Below are 13,740 nucleotides of genomic sequence, written 5' to 3'. Positions count from 1 at the left end.
CTAGAAAAACGTATAAAAAAAGAGAGAGTTTAAGAAAGAATAACACGTAAAAATGAGACATCTTGATGATCGAAATGAATAAATAAAAGTTGTAATCTCCATATTTTCTAACAAGAATGACACAATGAATTAGTAGGCAACCAGCTTTATTAGTGAAATGTATGCAACCAGCTTTACGTTCAGATAGATCTGTGGTTTGAACTGTCGAAAGGATTGATGTGATTTTAATTCTGTGAAAAAATTTTTGACAATTGACACATTGAACCGAATTTGTTTTTATTATTGTTGATGAAGTATTGTTATGTGGCTGTATTTTTACCAAATATTCGATCCCACACTAGATAATTGTGCATAAAAGGATTTTTGGTGCTTGATCTTTACATACAATAAACCCCTCGTATATATTTCATTACACGGAATTTGGTATGAAATTTTTTTGTTATAAAATTAACAAGGGGAGTTAAATTATAGTGTACGTAAAAAAGAAACATTAAGCTTTTATATTCGCTTCATTCTATCTGTATCTACTAAATATTTTAGAGAACATACATGCAACAGGCTGCCTTATTCATTATTCTGTGTTTACACGCCCTTAAGGGCGCACTTAGATGTCTTTTGGTGACTCAATGTTTCATAAACTTTATTTTAATAGCAATAAAACTTTTTTTTAATACTCTATAAACAATTCTTCTAAATTTATGCTTTCAAAATATGATATAATGATCTCAAATTTGAATTTTGACTGCTAGATTTAATGTGATAAGATAACTTACCCAGAAGAAACTTGATGATCAATCTCCGGCCAGCTCTGTCTTCTGCAACAAAAGTTGAATTGCCTTTCTGGAGTAGCCCGAGGAGATTTTTGTCGAAAAGACCCGGGTCGACGCGGCGGATTCGGTATCGGGCACTCCAAGGTACTTCTACGACGTTGGATGGGTGCAACCGCGCCCGGAGTCGGTATTACTTTCGGAAACCCCGGAGTGTTACTGTCCCCCGAGTTACTCCGGGAACTCGACGATATCGACGGTTCGGAAGTATCGGTACGTGTCAACGAAAACCTGAAAATAAAGCCAAATAGTCGATTAAACAAAATGCAGAAAAAATTGTATATTTTCGAAATATTTCTCATATGTTAATATTTAAATTACAGCAACGTTTACGTGATTTTCAGTTAAGCAATCAATAACAAAACTCATTTTTTTCAAACTTCAATGACACTCGAGGAGAATTGGGAATAGCAGGTGAACTAAATTGGAGTTTTTTCGAATAAACTCCAAGAAAAAACCGTACACTACCCCTACCTGATGCTGAGAATGACTCTTGTTCGGATTTATACGCACGAATGCAAGGGATGAAAGAGAATCGAGAATGAATAAGATGACTGATCGTGTGTAGATAGAAAGGAAACGTTTCCAGAATAGAATTCGTGAGGTTGAGACTGTTTTGAAGGTTTATTATTATAAGTAATTGCGAAAACCACAGATCAACTAACTCGATGAGTGATACTTTGAAAATATGATGTAGTTATTTGTTTTATAGATGACGAAAAAGCATTAGACAGAGTGCAACATCATAAACTTATTAAAATATTGAGACCAGAAGATATACGCTGTATTGAACCAAACAGCTACAGGTAGAGTTTACAATGAGGTATTAGGCAGAGATGTGTCCTCTCCCCAATCCTGCTCAACATTATTCGGAAAACATCTTTCAAGAAGCCCTCGACAATAAACGATTTGCCGATGACACAATCTTGATAGCAGACAACATGAATGACCTCCAGAACTTGGTTGTCAAGTGAAGACTGGTCATCAGATGTAGAGATCTAGTGCAGGATAGAAAAAGCAAGGAGCTCATTGATGAAGTTGATAAACGTGGTAACGAACTCTGATTTAACTCCATGAACAGATTTGAGGCCCTTGAAATGTGGATCTACCGAACAGCTTTGAGGGTTTCATGAGAAGCAAGAAAAATCGACGAAGAAATTATGAGGCTGGACATGATAAAACGTAGGAAAACAGCTTAACTGGGGTATGTGATATGTAGCTAGAGGAAAAATTTGCTTCAACTTTTAATAAAACGATGCCTGTTCAAAAAATTACAGATCGCCCCCAATAATTGCCAATATTTGATCTGATTTATCCCTATTATTGGTGGTTTGAAATTATAAATAAAAATTTGAATCTTCCTGATGACTCTGACATTAAAATTTTGTATTAGAATTAGTAATATTCCCAAATATGATAAACGACTGTTTTGCCTCGCGAAACAATGAAAATTTACTATTCTGTATCGTTTCCCAATTATTTTTCGCATAATTTAAGTGAATTAGTATTTATTAGAGCCGATTAATGGATTCATTAAATTTCAAATCCATGACATCTATTATTCAATTTAATTGAATAGCAACACGTCCACAAATTGAAATATAAGCTTTTGGGCTCAACAATTTCGAGGTTATTGCAAACAAATATATGTTTTATCGATGAAAAAAGCCATTTCAAACGATTACACACCAAATTGGACAGGAATTAAATATTCTACTACATTTTAAATCCAACTTAGAGGGTTATATCTCACCGTTTATTATTGGTACTGCAACTGATGCTACTTTAATTTAAATTCACTTGATTTTTTTCCCAGAGACATTATAGCGAAATTCTAATTTGATAAAAGCCTCATCACTGGTTAAGTATCTTGTTATCCCATGTCTCTGAACTCGTTTCTTCCATAACTTTTATCGATATTATAACCAATAAAATAACTGTCATACTTGTCAGCCAAAGCATGGACACAACAAGTTATAAAACTGCTCAAGCTGTCATCCCACAGCACTGAAAAAGAATCAGTCTGCTGTTTTCAAGGTTAATCGCCATTACAAAGATACTGGCAACGTTCATCGAAGACAATCTTCCGGAAGACAAAAATGCACATCCGATAAAGATAATCAAGGCCGGTAACCTTGAGCTACTTGCCCGAAATTAACCCTACCGTTAATTGGACCGACGAATTCTCTTCACAAACGAAAGTACTGAAGTTTGGGGTGGCATGGAAGAAGATCGATCCATGAAAAAGCGACCAGGAAAGAAAATATTAATTATTGAGAGGTTAATTTGTAATAAATTTGTATTTTGACCAATATAATGTTGTATTTTCTTTACTATTAATTATAACCTTTCTCCTTTATAAAAGATTCCTTTCCATTAGACATCCGCGAACGACGCACCAATCGGATCGAATTTTCTGTCGCTATAATTGAATATATGTTCATAACCTCACAATAAATCCTAATCAAACAAGATTCAGTGATTTGTTATGACTAAAATAGATTACAAAACGTGCTTATCTATCCTCAAATATTATTATAACGTCTTGTTTCATCAAATTGAATTAAACACTAGGAATCCTCTAGCTATTATCGGTATATTCCATATCTCATCTTCCGTTGTAACTTCATTATATAATGTCGGGGTATATCCAAAAGCCATTCATCTTTTGTGATCGAATTGAAAGTCATCGCGTATACGTTGTGGGACAGAGATCGGGTCAGGTCACGGACCGAGATTATGGAATTGTTGATTTAAGAAATAAGAAACGAATATCGATGTTATTTCAATCAATTTCGATAGAACGTAACGCTGGTTGCAATCCACAAGAATTGTCTTCCATAAAACTTACCGTTTAGGACTTTTTAATGTTAATCCGGCTACACTGTTACTGACGTATTCTTGTAGAGTATTCAGAAAACTCATGATGCTGATCTGGATCTAATTTCTCCAACCTGGAACAAAAATTGAACAGTGAACTTATGTAAACTATTCCGGAGTATTTTACTTGAGCTACATTCCTCTTATAAAAAGTGGTACTGGTACTGACCAATAAATAAACAGTAGGTAACTATAGAAAATGCGTTTTAAGGTAGTTTTTCCCCTAATTAACTACTCGAGATTTGGTTGGTTGATGCAACTCCATTAAATTCTTTCGAAACATAACTGGACGAAAGATTTGAATTTGAAATATGCCGCCAAAAGCAGATAGAAAACTGTTGTTTCCGTGTACGTTTAGTACTTCTAAATGAACTATAAGATGGCGCTGAAACGACAATTCGAATTGGTTATCGCTGTATGCACCGTGATTGAAGAAAATCGGAGACTTGCGTGAAGAAAATTTGGTTGCGAGAAAGATATTTGGAGAGGAAAACTAGATTCTATTGGTCCCACCTTCAAACAGGACTTTTATTGATAACTTCGACGGCAAAAAACGGTTCGTCTGAAACAAGCTTAACTCTAACCAATTTATAATGAAATTAGAAATTAACATGCTGAAAATAAAACATGTTGTCTTTACAAAATTATCTATTGCGCGTCCGATATATAAACCTATAAATCAAGATGTCGCCTTTGAAAAGCTTCAGTTTATACAATTCAGAAAAGTTTAGTAAAGTGACTGTAATGAGCTCTAATCACGCCAACCTTTTAATTATGGAACTACAATGAAAAATCGTGGTAATAAATAGAAATGGATCTAAATCTAGATAGACGAGGGTTCTCGGGGAATTAATAAACACGCAAAAGTTTCCATAACATGAATTGGTTGATTTATTTTAGATTTTTGAAGATATTTTGTTGAATTGTTAACTTTGATCTGTTATAATATGATCGTACTGAGAAGAAATACTCTAATCAGCTGAATTATAGAGCAATAATTGGTTTATATTGATCAATTTTGAATGGTGTACCAGAATTGTTTAAGGAAACCAATCGAATCATTCTCTATCACCACAATGCGAGCTCTCACACATCAGTAGGCAAATTTAAGAAGAAACAGATATCGATAAGCAATTTTCGCTATATTAATTTAGATTTAGTTCACTTTCACTTAGTATATACTTAAACTTTTATGTTGTTGTTGTACATGAAAGTTTTGACACAAGAGGTCGTTCGCGCGATTGGTAGGCGTGGAGCTAAGAAATTAATGGCGGCTCCAATAAGACGTGCGCGCGAAAAAGTGATCTATTCAAATGGTCGCACAATGTTACTGATTATTGGGACATATATTCAAATTATAGAATTTTTTTGAAAGAAATAACATTTGTAGACTTGAATAATGAAATTACAAAAAGAGATGAATCAAATGCAAGTCTGGTCTGTTTTGTTTACGTCCACTAGACCACATGACAAGCGAAAACGAAACCGCGCGCAAACGTGGGCGCCATTAATTTTTTTGAAGGAAGTGCCTAGAGAAGGACACAGAACTCTCTCTCTCTTACACATGGGCGTTATAGCTCAGGTCCGGACTGAAACTGAAACGTTCCTTTTTACCAATATTATTGCATTTATTATTTTTTTAAGCCTTTTTCATTGTATATCAATATTCTAAATTTCTTTTAGCAATTTTATAATTAATATTATAATTTTTGAACTCTATATTCATTTTGTTAGTGTTTTCTTTTTCAAAAATTTTGTAGTATTTCTCATTTAATATTGATGCAGCTTTATATCTTTTTAGCTTCAGTTTTGTTTTTCACCAATCTACAATTTTTCATCTTTCCTTGTAATGTTTTTCTGTAGATCTAATGTGAAAACTACCACGTGACAGTAAGGGGGTAGTACTAATTGTACAGAAATTCCTTTCGACGATAAATTCATTAAAATCGTTAAAATCTGTTTTAATTCCGATAGATTAGGATCGAATTGTTATTTCTTTTCGGTCTTTTCGATGATAACTTCATTAAAATCGTTAAAATCTGCTTTAATTTCGATAGATTGGGATCGAATTGTTATTTCTTTTCGGTCTTTTCGATGATAAATCATTAAAATCGTTAAAATCTGTTTTAATTCCGATAGATTAGGATCGAATTGTTTTCTTTTCGTTCTTTTCGATGATAAATCATTAAAATCGTTAAAATCTGTTTTAATTCCGATAGATTAGGATCGAATTGTTTTCTTTTCGTTCTTTTCGATGATAACTTCATTAAAATCGTTAAAATCTGTTTTAATTCCGATAGATTAGGATCGAATTGTTATTTCTTTTCGATGATAACTTCATTAAAATCGTTAAAATCTGCTTTAATTTCGATAGATTGGGATCGAATTGTTATTTCTTTTCGGTCTTTTCGATGATAACTTCATTAAAATCGTTAAAATCTGTTTTAATTCCGATAGATTAGGATCGAATTGTTATTTCTTTTCGTTCTTTTCGATGATAAATTCATTAAAATCGTTAAAATCTGTTTTAATTCCGATAGATTAGGATCGAATTGTTATTTCTTTTCGTTCTTTTCGATGATAACTTCATTAAAATCGTTAAAATCTGCTTTAATTTCGATAGATTGGGATCGAATTGTTATTTCTTTTCGTTCTTTTCGATGATAACTTCATTAAAATCGTTAAAATCTGCTTTAATTTCGATAGATTAGGATCGAATTGTTATTTCTTTTCGTTCTTTTCGATGATAACTTCATTAAAATCGTTAAAATCTGCTTTAATTTCGATAGATTGGGATCGAATTGTTATTTCTTTTCGGTCTTTTCGATGATAAATCATTAAAATCGTTAAAATCTGTTTTAATTCCGATAGATTAGGATCGAATTGTTTTCTTTTCGTTCTTTTCGATGATAACTTCATTAAAATCGTTAAAATCTGTTTTAATTCCGATAGATTAGGATCGAATTGTTATTTCTTTTCGTTCTTTTCGATGATAACTTCATTAAAATCGTTAAAATCTGCTTTAATTTCGATAGATTGGGATCGAATTGTTATTTCTTTTCGGTCTTTTCGATGATAAATCATTAAAATCGTTAAAATCTGTTTTAATTCCGATAGATTAGGATCGAATTGTTTTCTTTTCGTTCTTTTCGATGATAACTTCATTAAAATCGTTAAAATCTGTTTTAATTCCGATAGATTAGGATCGAATTGTTATTTCTTTTCGTTCTTTTCGATGATAACTTCATTAAAATCGTTAAAATCTGTTTTAATTCCGATAGATTAGGATCGAATTGTTATTTCTTTTCGTTCTTTTCGATGATAACTTCATTAAAATCGTTAAAATCTGCTTTAATTTCGATAGATTAGGATCGAATTGTTATTTCTTTTCGTTCTTTTCGATGATAAATTCATTAAAATCGTTAAAATCTGTTTTAATTCCGATAGATTAGGATCGAATTGTTATTTCCTTTTGTTAAATTTTGTTATTTAAAATAGCTGTATACTAAATCCACTTTGATATCAAAGAAAAAACACAATTAACTAATTTTTCAATAAAAGTTCGTCCCAAGCTGTCCCGAGTTCAGTAGAAGTTACTTTGTTTTCTTGAATTATTGTTTGAAACTTTTATTAAGCCATTCACCCTCGAGGCCGACAATACCGATTACGTCTAACAAAAATTTTGTTTAAAAGGGATTTCTGTTAAACACGAAATGTCCTTTTCAAATTTTACTCGATATAATGACGCTGATTAGGAGGTAGCTCGTTAAAAAAATTATTTTCCAACGTTTTGAATACAAATCCAGATATTTTGTTCTGAATCTTTTTAATAGCATTTAATAGTACGGTGATATAATAAAGAAAACACAAAAAATTTATTTATTTTTCGACGCAATCTCCTTTTATCTCCATACATTTTTTCCAGCGATGTTCATAAGTTCGATACACTTTTCATAATAAAAAACGTCAAGCTCCTCGAAATATAAATTAACTCCCGACATCACATCTTCATTGTTAGAAAATCCTTGACCATTGAGCCATTTTTTTCAAGTCTGCGAACAGAAAATAAGCGGTGGGAGGTAAATCTGGTAAATAGGATGCATGAGGTACCAATTCGAACTTTAATTCATTAATTTTGACCAGTGATGTTTGAGCTTGATGAAACAACACTTTCTTCTTGGTCAAATACTCTGTTTTTGCTTGATTTCTTCGCTCAAACGTTGCAATTAGATCTCATAATGCGACGCCATGACCTTGCCTGCAGATGGATCTATCTTTGGAGTTCTTTGGAGCCGGTTCTCCCTTTCCAGTTCATTGTTTTGATGGTTCTTTTGTTTGTTTTGTTCAATGGTTATGAAACGGAGCATCATGTCTATGAAACATTACCAAACAGTCGAAATTTTGATGTTAATTGTCACTATATCGATAAAGCTACTACCTAAATCCAGAATATCAGCTACATAACTAATTTTCTTGGATCAGGAGCTGTTATCACTGGACTACACTTTGAGCCGACGTTCATCCAGTACCGTTTTGTGGAATAGTCACCTCAACACTGAACAGTTTCTCCCAAAGTCAAATCTAATCGTCGTAATCAATAATTAGAATGTCAGAATTGGAATGTTTTTGTTTAATAAAGAAAAATAATACCAAGAAATGTGTTTTACTGATTTTTATATTAAAGTTAGTGGCTAATCCATACGATTGCCGAAAACTGTTTTTTCTGAATCGCCTAGAACATTGCGTACCCGTCCGAAAAAAACATGACCTGCTTTCCGGACTTGTTACGTAATTTTTAATTTACAATTGATGCTTTGCAATTGACCTTGCAAGTCATCGCCGTCGAGATCTTCGTGTTCAGCGACCTCTAGCGAACGTACACAGGGCTCCAGAAGACGACGTTATAAATCATCCATCCCAGGTACCTTAAAGTTTGTCGCCGTTATGGTATTCGTGTTCAATAACCTCGACAACACCAGGATGTGTAATTTTAATTTCAAAAACGAATTTCCACTACGGTAGACGACGTAAATGTCGGCCACTCTGGGCACCAGGTACCTCGTAGACCTTTTGTTATGATATTTGTCTTCGAGCAGTAAAATTAAACTCGTTTCCGGTAATATTTTTACAGTTTGTGAGCATTTTTATATTTTAATTCGAATTTCGCGCTCTAGAAAGGGAATCTTGAGAGGTTATGTTGGTAACACTGATCGAGACTTGGATAAGACAGATGTAAACACGATAAAAATGAAGTTAAACTTTTCCTAATGCATTTTCACACTGGAGAAATGCAATTTTTGTTTTAGCCGAGGAAAATGTCAATATTTGCTACGTATCATGTTTGAAACGATTAATTTTCATCGTTATCATTATCAAACAACACATGTAGCAGTTATCTATATAACAAAACTTTTAATATACTTTTATTGATTTGTGCGATAAAGGAAAAACAACTTTTGTCTTTTGTTTTTTAAGTTTTGTGTACTTTTCTCTGATAACATGTGTCTCGCACTAAAACATGTGTATATCGAACAATAAAACGGGTGTCATAGTAAAAGTTTATTGATTTTATATATAATGGATTCTTTTTCCCTATTGGAACCATTAAATTTCATTTGTTACATTTATAGCGGTAGTTGTTTATCATCAAATGGTTTTTAATGATATTATTCGAGGGAATAAAATGTACGATACGAATCGCGGCGTGTAGAATACTATATTCGATCCACAATCAATACGGCAATCGTAGCTAATTTACAAACTAATATTTCACACAATCATTCATGTCTTTTCAATGTTGGCACTGTTGGATGTAACCTACAAAGTTGTGGCTTCTTCTCTAGAACCTTTCCAGCGTTAAAATATTCATAGCTCCATAAATTTTCCCATTTATGTTCAATAAGTTCGAAAATCTTTGACCACCAAGCAATTTTTTCAAGTCTAGGAACAGAAAATAGTCCGAGGGGTCTAAATGCTGTCGTTTTTGCTTCTTCGTTGGAATAAGTTTGCATAATAGTAGCCGTTAGTAGTTTTTCAAGATTATCCCACACGCAGGACCCATCTTGTCGTTGCTGTTTTTGGTTCCTTGTGAACAAACGCTGCGCCCAGCTTTCTCTTGTCTAAATTTTCAGTTAATATAGCGCAACTTCAGTCGACGATCATCCAGTACCGCTTCGTGGATTTTCTTCAACAATTCCGGAGTAGTCACCTCATTTGGTGGCCTTCGCGGGTCGTACGGCCTCGTTCAAACTTTGCTACTCAATATTTTACTGTTGATAAAAAAGAAGAAGAAGAAAGAGTGCGTTCACTCGAGATTATCCCACGCGCATCCCCAAAAACCGACGCCACAACCTCGATTGCAGATGGAATGGTCTCTACCTTCTTTTTGAGCCGTTTCAATCCGTTGTTTTGATTTTTCATTTGTTCCAGGCGTGAAGTGATGGACCCATCTTGTCGTTGTTGTTTTTGTTTTGATCATCCAGTACCGCTTCGTGGATTTTCTTCAACAATTCCGGAGTAGTCACCTCATTTGGTGGCCTTCGCGGGTCGTACGGCCTCGTCGAAACTTTGCTACTCAATATTTTACTGTTGATAAAAAAGAAGAAGAAGAAAGAGTGCGTTCACTCGAGATTATCCCACGCGCATCCCCAAAAACCGACGCCATAACCTCGATTGCAGATGGAATGGTCTCTACCTTCTTTTTGAGCCGTTTCAATCCGTTGTTTTGATTTTTCATTTGTTCCAGGCGTGAAGTGATGGACCCATCTTGTCGTTGCTGTTTTTCTTTTGATCATCCAGTACCGCTTTGTGGATTTTCTTCAACAATTCCGGAGTAGTCACCTCATTTGGTGGCCTTCGCGGGTCGTACGGCCTCGTTCAAACTTTGCTACTCAATATTTCACTGTTGATAAAAAAGAAGAAGAAGAAGAAAGAGTGCGTTCACTCAAGATTATCCCACGCGCATCCCCAAAAACCGACGCCATAACCTCGATTGCAGATGGAATGGTCTCTACCTTCTTTTGGAGCCCTTTCAATCCGTTGTTTTGATTTTTCATTTGTTCCAGGCGTGAAGTGATGGACCCATCTTGTCGTTGCTGTTTTTGTTTTGATCATCCAGTACCGCTTTGTGGATTTTCTTCAACAATTCCGGAGTAGTCACCTCATTTGGTGGCCTTCGCGGGTCGTACGGCCTCGTCGAAACTTTGCTACTCAATATTTTACTGTTGATAAAAAAGGAGAAGAAGAAAGAGTGCGTTCACTCGAGATTATCCGACGCGCATCCCCAAAAACCGACGCCATAACCTCGATTGCAGATGGAATGGTCTCTACCTTCTTTTTGAGCCGTTTCAATCCGTTGTTTTGATTTTTCATTTGTTCCAGGCGTGAAGTGATGGACCCATCTTGTCGTTGCTGTTTTTGTTTTGATCATCCAGTACCGCTTTGTGGATTTTCTTCAACAATTCCGGAGTAGTCACCTCATTTGGTGGCCTTCGCGGGTCGTACGGCCTCGTTCAAACTTTGCTACTCAATATTTTACTGTTGATAAAAAAGAAGAAGAAGAAAGAGTGCGTTCACTCGAGATTATCCGACGCGCATCCCCAAAAACCGACGCCATAACCTCGATTGCAGATGGAATGGTCTCTACCTTCTTTTGGAGCCGTTTCAATCCGTTGTTTTGATTTTTCATTTGTTCCAGGCGTGAAGTGATGGACCCATCTTGTCGTTGCTGTTTTTGTTTTGATCATCCAGTACCGCTTTGTGGATTTTCTTCAACAATTCCGGAGTAGTCACCTCATTTGGTGGCCTTCGCGGGTCGTACGGCCTCGTTCAAACTTTGCTACTCAATATTTTACTGTTGATAAAAAAGAAGAAGAAGAAAGAGTGCGTTCACTCGAGATTATCCGACGCGCATCCCCAAAAACCGACGCCACAACCTCGATTGCAGATGGAATGGTCTCTACCTTCTTTTTGAGCCGTTTCAATCCGTTGTTTTGATTTTTCATTTGTTCCAGGCGTGAAGTGATGGACCCATCTTGTCGTTGCTGGTTTTGTTTTGATCATCCAGTACCGCTTTGTGGATTTTCTTCAACAATTCCGGAGTAGTCACCTCATTTGGTGGCCTTCGCGGGTCGTACGGCCTCGTCGAAACTTTGCTACTCAATATTTCACTGTTGATAAAAAAGAAGAAGAAGAAGAAAGAGTGCGTTCACTCAAGATTATCCCACGCGCATCCCCAAAAACCGACGCCATAACCTCGATTGCAGATGGAATGGTCTCTACCTTCTTTTGGAGCCGTTTCAATCGGTTGTTTTGATTTTTCATTTGTTCCAGGCGTGAAGTGATGGACCCATCTTGTCGTTGCTGTTTTTGTTTTGATCATCCAGTACCGCTTCGTGGATTTTCCTCAACAATTCCGGAGTAGTCACCTCATTTGGTGGCCTTCGCGGGTCGTACGGCCTCGTTCAAACTTTGCTACTCAATATTTTACTGTTGATAAAAAAGGAGAAGAAGAAAGAGTGCGTTCACTCGAGATTATCCGACGCGCATCCCCAAAAACCGACGCCATAACCTCGATTGCAGATGGAATGGTCTCTACCTTCTTTTTGAGCCGTTTCAATCCGTTGTTTTGATTTTTCATTTGTTCCAGGCGTGAAGTGATGGACCCATCTTGTCGTTGCTGTTTTTGTTTTGATCATCCAGTACCGCTTTGTGGATTTTCTTCAACAATTCCGGAGTAGTCACCTCATTTGGTGGCCTTCGCGGGTCGTACGGCCTCGTTCAAACTTTGCTACTCAATATTTCACTGTTGATAAAAAAGAAGAAGAAGAAGAAAGAATGCGTTCGCTATTGAAGGCTGTCAAACGAATACTAAACAACTTAGCGTCTCCAAACTTGAAACATATGATGTTTAGATCGTGTAGTTTCCAATACAGTGATATTTTTCAAGGAACTAACCATTGGATTTTTTAAAAGACAAGGTTACAAAGACTTTAAAAAACATATCCTGCATTCATCTGGTTTTCTTTCCCGAGAATTTGAATGCTGTAAGTGACGAATAGGGGGAAAGATTCCAACGGGACATTTAGGACAATGAAGAAGCATTATTAAGGAAAAAAATGTCTAGAAATTCTAGTAGATTACTGTTGAAGGCTTAAAAGAAAACTACCAAAAGCCAAACATTCACGAAAATCGTAGCTGTTTAAAGTATTAGTGATGTTTCTACTTTTTTTCTTAAATATCTTGATTCAATGTTTTTTTTTTTAGTGTGACAAAAGTTTGATTCTTGTTGATCAATGTAATCTACTTAGATTTTCAATATAAACATTCTTTTATAATCGTCTATTATATTACAACGTAGCTATTTTTATAATTTCAAGCCGCTGGAAACGGCAGAATCCTTTGTCATTTTGTCCCTTTTATCGTATTTCATGCTTCTTGTACAATAACTTTTAATTATAATAAACAATATTCTCTCTATTTTCACCTAAATTCAATGAATTAAAACCAAAAAAAACTTTATTATTAATAGTAATTCTTTTACAAAAAAAAACGTTTCTTAGTTCATTCATATTTAACTAAAATATGAAAAAACATGATTATAAATATAATTTCTTGCATTTTTCACGTATCATTCCAGTTGACAATTCGTTCGTCAATTATTTACGATGCATTTTATGTGATAAAGCCTCTTCGACGATTAATTTCTAAGGCGATCAAAACGAAAATAGAAAAACACCTAGTGACACATATTCTCTTACCTTTAGACCATGCCGTACGAGAATCGGCAGTTGAGGAAGATCGTGTTTGAAAATGTTCGCAATTCGCGGGAAAATAGGCAACGTTCGATCACATCTCCGTGGCCGTACACTCGGCGGGCGCGAAGCGAAATGGGCGCTACGTTGGAAACAGGTGCGACGCGCAATCGCATTACGAAACGGATCATTGATTGGCGTCTTGAGACCCCTCAGGCCCCCCCTTGTGTAACATTGTTTACGCACAATCCTTTTTACTTCGTCAGTTGGATGTCGATGGA

The 13,740-nt window shown here is 35.3% G+C and overlaps 1 protein-coding gene across 2 annotated transcripts in view; it reads right to left on the bottom strand.

Moving 5' to 3' along the window:
* The window catches only part of LOC130894711 (BAI1-associated protein 3), a 66,726-nt gene extending 52,986 nt beyond the window's left edge, over positions 1-13,740 (bottom strand). Inside the window, exons 1-3 of one of the 2 annotated variants that reach the window (XM_057801661.1) lie at positions 13,466-13,740; positions 3,679-3,781; positions 774-1,058 (exon numbers count right to left, since the gene is read on the bottom strand). In XM_057801661.1, coding sequence (XP_057657644.1) covers positions 774-1,058; positions 3,679-3,752 — 359 coding nt within the window. In that variant the 5' untranslated portion in view covers positions 3,753-3,781; positions 13,466-13,740. Of the gene's footprint in view, positions 1-773; positions 1,059-2,580; positions 2,758-3,678; positions 3,782-13,465 lie in introns of those variants that run through there. The other variant, XM_057801662.1, reaches the window with a different exon arrangement.

Source organism: Diorhabda carinulata, chromosome 6, assembly GCF_026250575.1.
Source record: "Diorhabda carinulata isolate Delta chromosome 6, icDioCari1.1, whole genome shotgun sequence".
In the NCBI taxonomy this organism is placed as follows: domain Eukaryota; kingdom Metazoa; phylum Arthropoda; class Insecta; order Coleoptera; family Chrysomelidae; genus Diorhabda; species Diorhabda carinulata.
Note: the sequence above shows the minus strand (reverse complement) of the source record. Positions and strands in the feature narration are given on the sequence as shown.